Genomic DNA, 2,401 nt, shown 5'->3' on the forward strand with positions numbered 1-2,401 from the left:
ATTAGTGTCTAAGATAATTTTTGATATATAAATATTAAACAAACACTGATATAGACAGTTAGAATATCATATTCTATTCTGTAAAAATAACATTGTTATAGGGTTTGTTTGGGTGAGTTTCTAAAAAAAAATTTTTTTTATTTATTTTTTTTTAAAAGATCTTATAAAAAAGTAAAAGTAAATTTATGTTTGGGTATCTCATACAAAAAGATCTTTTTATTTATCAAATTATATTTGGGTATAACAATATAAAAGTACTTTTTTGTTTATTTATTACATGAAAAAAATCTTTTTTTTAAGAAAAAAAGATCTTTTAAAAAAAGATGTAAATTACAGCTTCTCAAAAAAGATATTTTTTTATTTTTCTAGTACTTTTACTTTTACTATTAGAAATTTACCAAACACGCTAAAAAATAAAAAAAAATATTTTTTAATTAAAAATTTTTTTTTATCAAAATAATGGCGCCCAAACAAACAGATAGTTGAATAGAATTTTCTCCGATTTATGCTAGGCAAATCGGGGTTTGATGATACTTTGGTTTTTTAAGACGGGTGGATGAAATTAGTGAGAGTTGAGTTGTGGAGTAGTACATTGATGATTATTTATATCAACTTTTTATTAATATTTGTATGTCAAAAATTATCCCAAAAACTAATAAAAATTACGAGACTCACATACAAATTTAAAGAATAAATTGAATATTAACTCGTCAAATTATCTTCACATAACTAGCCATTAAAAAATTGACTAAAAATTGGAAAGGGAGAAAAAATATGCGTTTCTTTAATAACAATATAACAAGAGAGAAAAAGTCTCCAAAGGGTTTCTTCTACACCCATCACATTATCCTATTTCTTCAAACTCTCAGAAGCTGGAACAACAGTGCTGTGTGTGAGTGGGGGCAGGTAGTGTTGTTCATCCAAAAAGAAAAAATCTTGTATTGATTAAAAGGGAGAACTTCAAATCCAAGCCAGAGTCACCTGAATGAAACCACTGTCTCCTTCACTTCAAATCCATTCCAGCACACAGTCACTCTTGTACAATCCAAAACCCCCAAAAGTTTCAATCTTTCCCTTTGATTCCGATACCCTTTTGCTTTCTTTCTTCTTCTTCTTCTTCTCTCTCTTTGACCTATGGCTTCTGCTCCTCCCACACCACCACCACACTGTTCCTCTGTCCCTTCTAGGCCTAATGCTACCAGCAACAGGAGCACCCATAACCATAGGCATAGCAGCCACCACAACAACCACAACCGTCATAACCACCAAAATAGCCGACTGAGGAGGCAAGAACAGTCAAGGTGGAACCATAATGGTTATGGTTCTTTTGCAAATAACTCACCTTTGCCTTATGCTAATGCCACAGGTTCAGGTTCTGGTGCTGGTGTTGCTTCAGCTTCTGCTGTTGCTGCAGCTGTAGCTGCTGCTGCTGCTGGTGACAATGCACCTGCTGCATTTTCATCAGCATTGGGGATGCTCGGTGGCCGGAGGTCCACTCTGGGCCTGGAGTTTTCGGGCAGAAGGACCACACGGTTCGCGGCAAGGATGCGCTCAGGGAGGCTGAGGTACAACAATAACAAGACAAAGCATTCTCTTATTGCTGAAGAGGTGCAGCAGTGCCTTGAAAAGTCTGGTAATGATGTTGCATCTGTTGACAATGTTTTGCTTAGCTATGAGAGTAAGATGTATGATCCTGAGGATTATATTTACCTTATTAGGGAATGTGGCAATAAGGACCTGTACTTGCAGGTATCTAAGACCTATGATTTTGCTATGGGGAGGAAGCATTATAACTGGTTTTACAAGGGGAAGTTGACTAGTACTGTGATTAGTCAACTTGGTAAAATGAAGAAAATTGAGCATGCTTGTAGGGTGTTTGATGTGGCCAGGAGCCAAGGGTTCGGTAACACTGTCTATTCCTATTCCTCTATGATCAATGCTTACGGGCATAATGGGCGTTTTAATGATGCCGTGCGCTTGTATAGGTCGATGAGGCCATTGGGAATGGAACCAAATTTGATTACCTATAATGCCCTGATTGATGCAGGAGCTAAGGGGCATGTGGACTTTAGTATAGTTGCGAAGTTTGTTGATGAGATGGTGGCGAATGGGATCATGCCTGATCGGATTACCTATAATTCGCTTCTTAGTGTTTGTGTCCCAGGGGGTGCTTGGGAGATAGCTAGGGATTTGTTTGCTGAGATGAGGAATAAAGGGCATGAGCAGGATGTGTATACTTATAATACGTATTTGGATGTCTTATGTAAGGGTGGTCAGCTGGATTTTGCCAGACGCATTTTCGCAGATATGTCTGCCAATAATGTTTTTCCAAATGCAGTAACATATAGTATTTTGATGGATGGCTATTCGAAAGCTGGCCAATCTGAAGAGGCTCTTGCTT

The 2,401-nt window shown here is 37.1% G+C and overlaps 1 protein-coding gene across 2 annotated transcripts in view; it reads left to right on the forward strand.

The window, feature by feature from the left end:
* Positions 800 to 2,401, forward strand: part of LOC107635495 (pentatricopeptide repeat-containing protein At2g31400, chloroplastic) — a gene marked incomplete in the record, with an annotated part of 3,834 nt that continues 2,232 nt past the window's right edge. For both annotated transcript variants that reach the window (XM_016338980.2, XM_016338981.2), the window contains 1 exon segment: positions 800 to 2,401. In XM_016338980.2, coding sequence (XP_016194466.1) covers positions 1,135 to 2,401 — 1,267 coding nt within the window.

This window comes from Arachis ipaensis, chromosome B04 (assembly GCF_000816755.2).
Source record: "Arachis ipaensis cultivar K30076 chromosome B04, Araip1.1, whole genome shotgun sequence".
Taxonomy (NCBI): domain Eukaryota; kingdom Viridiplantae; phylum Streptophyta; class Magnoliopsida; order Fabales; family Fabaceae; genus Arachis; species Arachis ipaensis.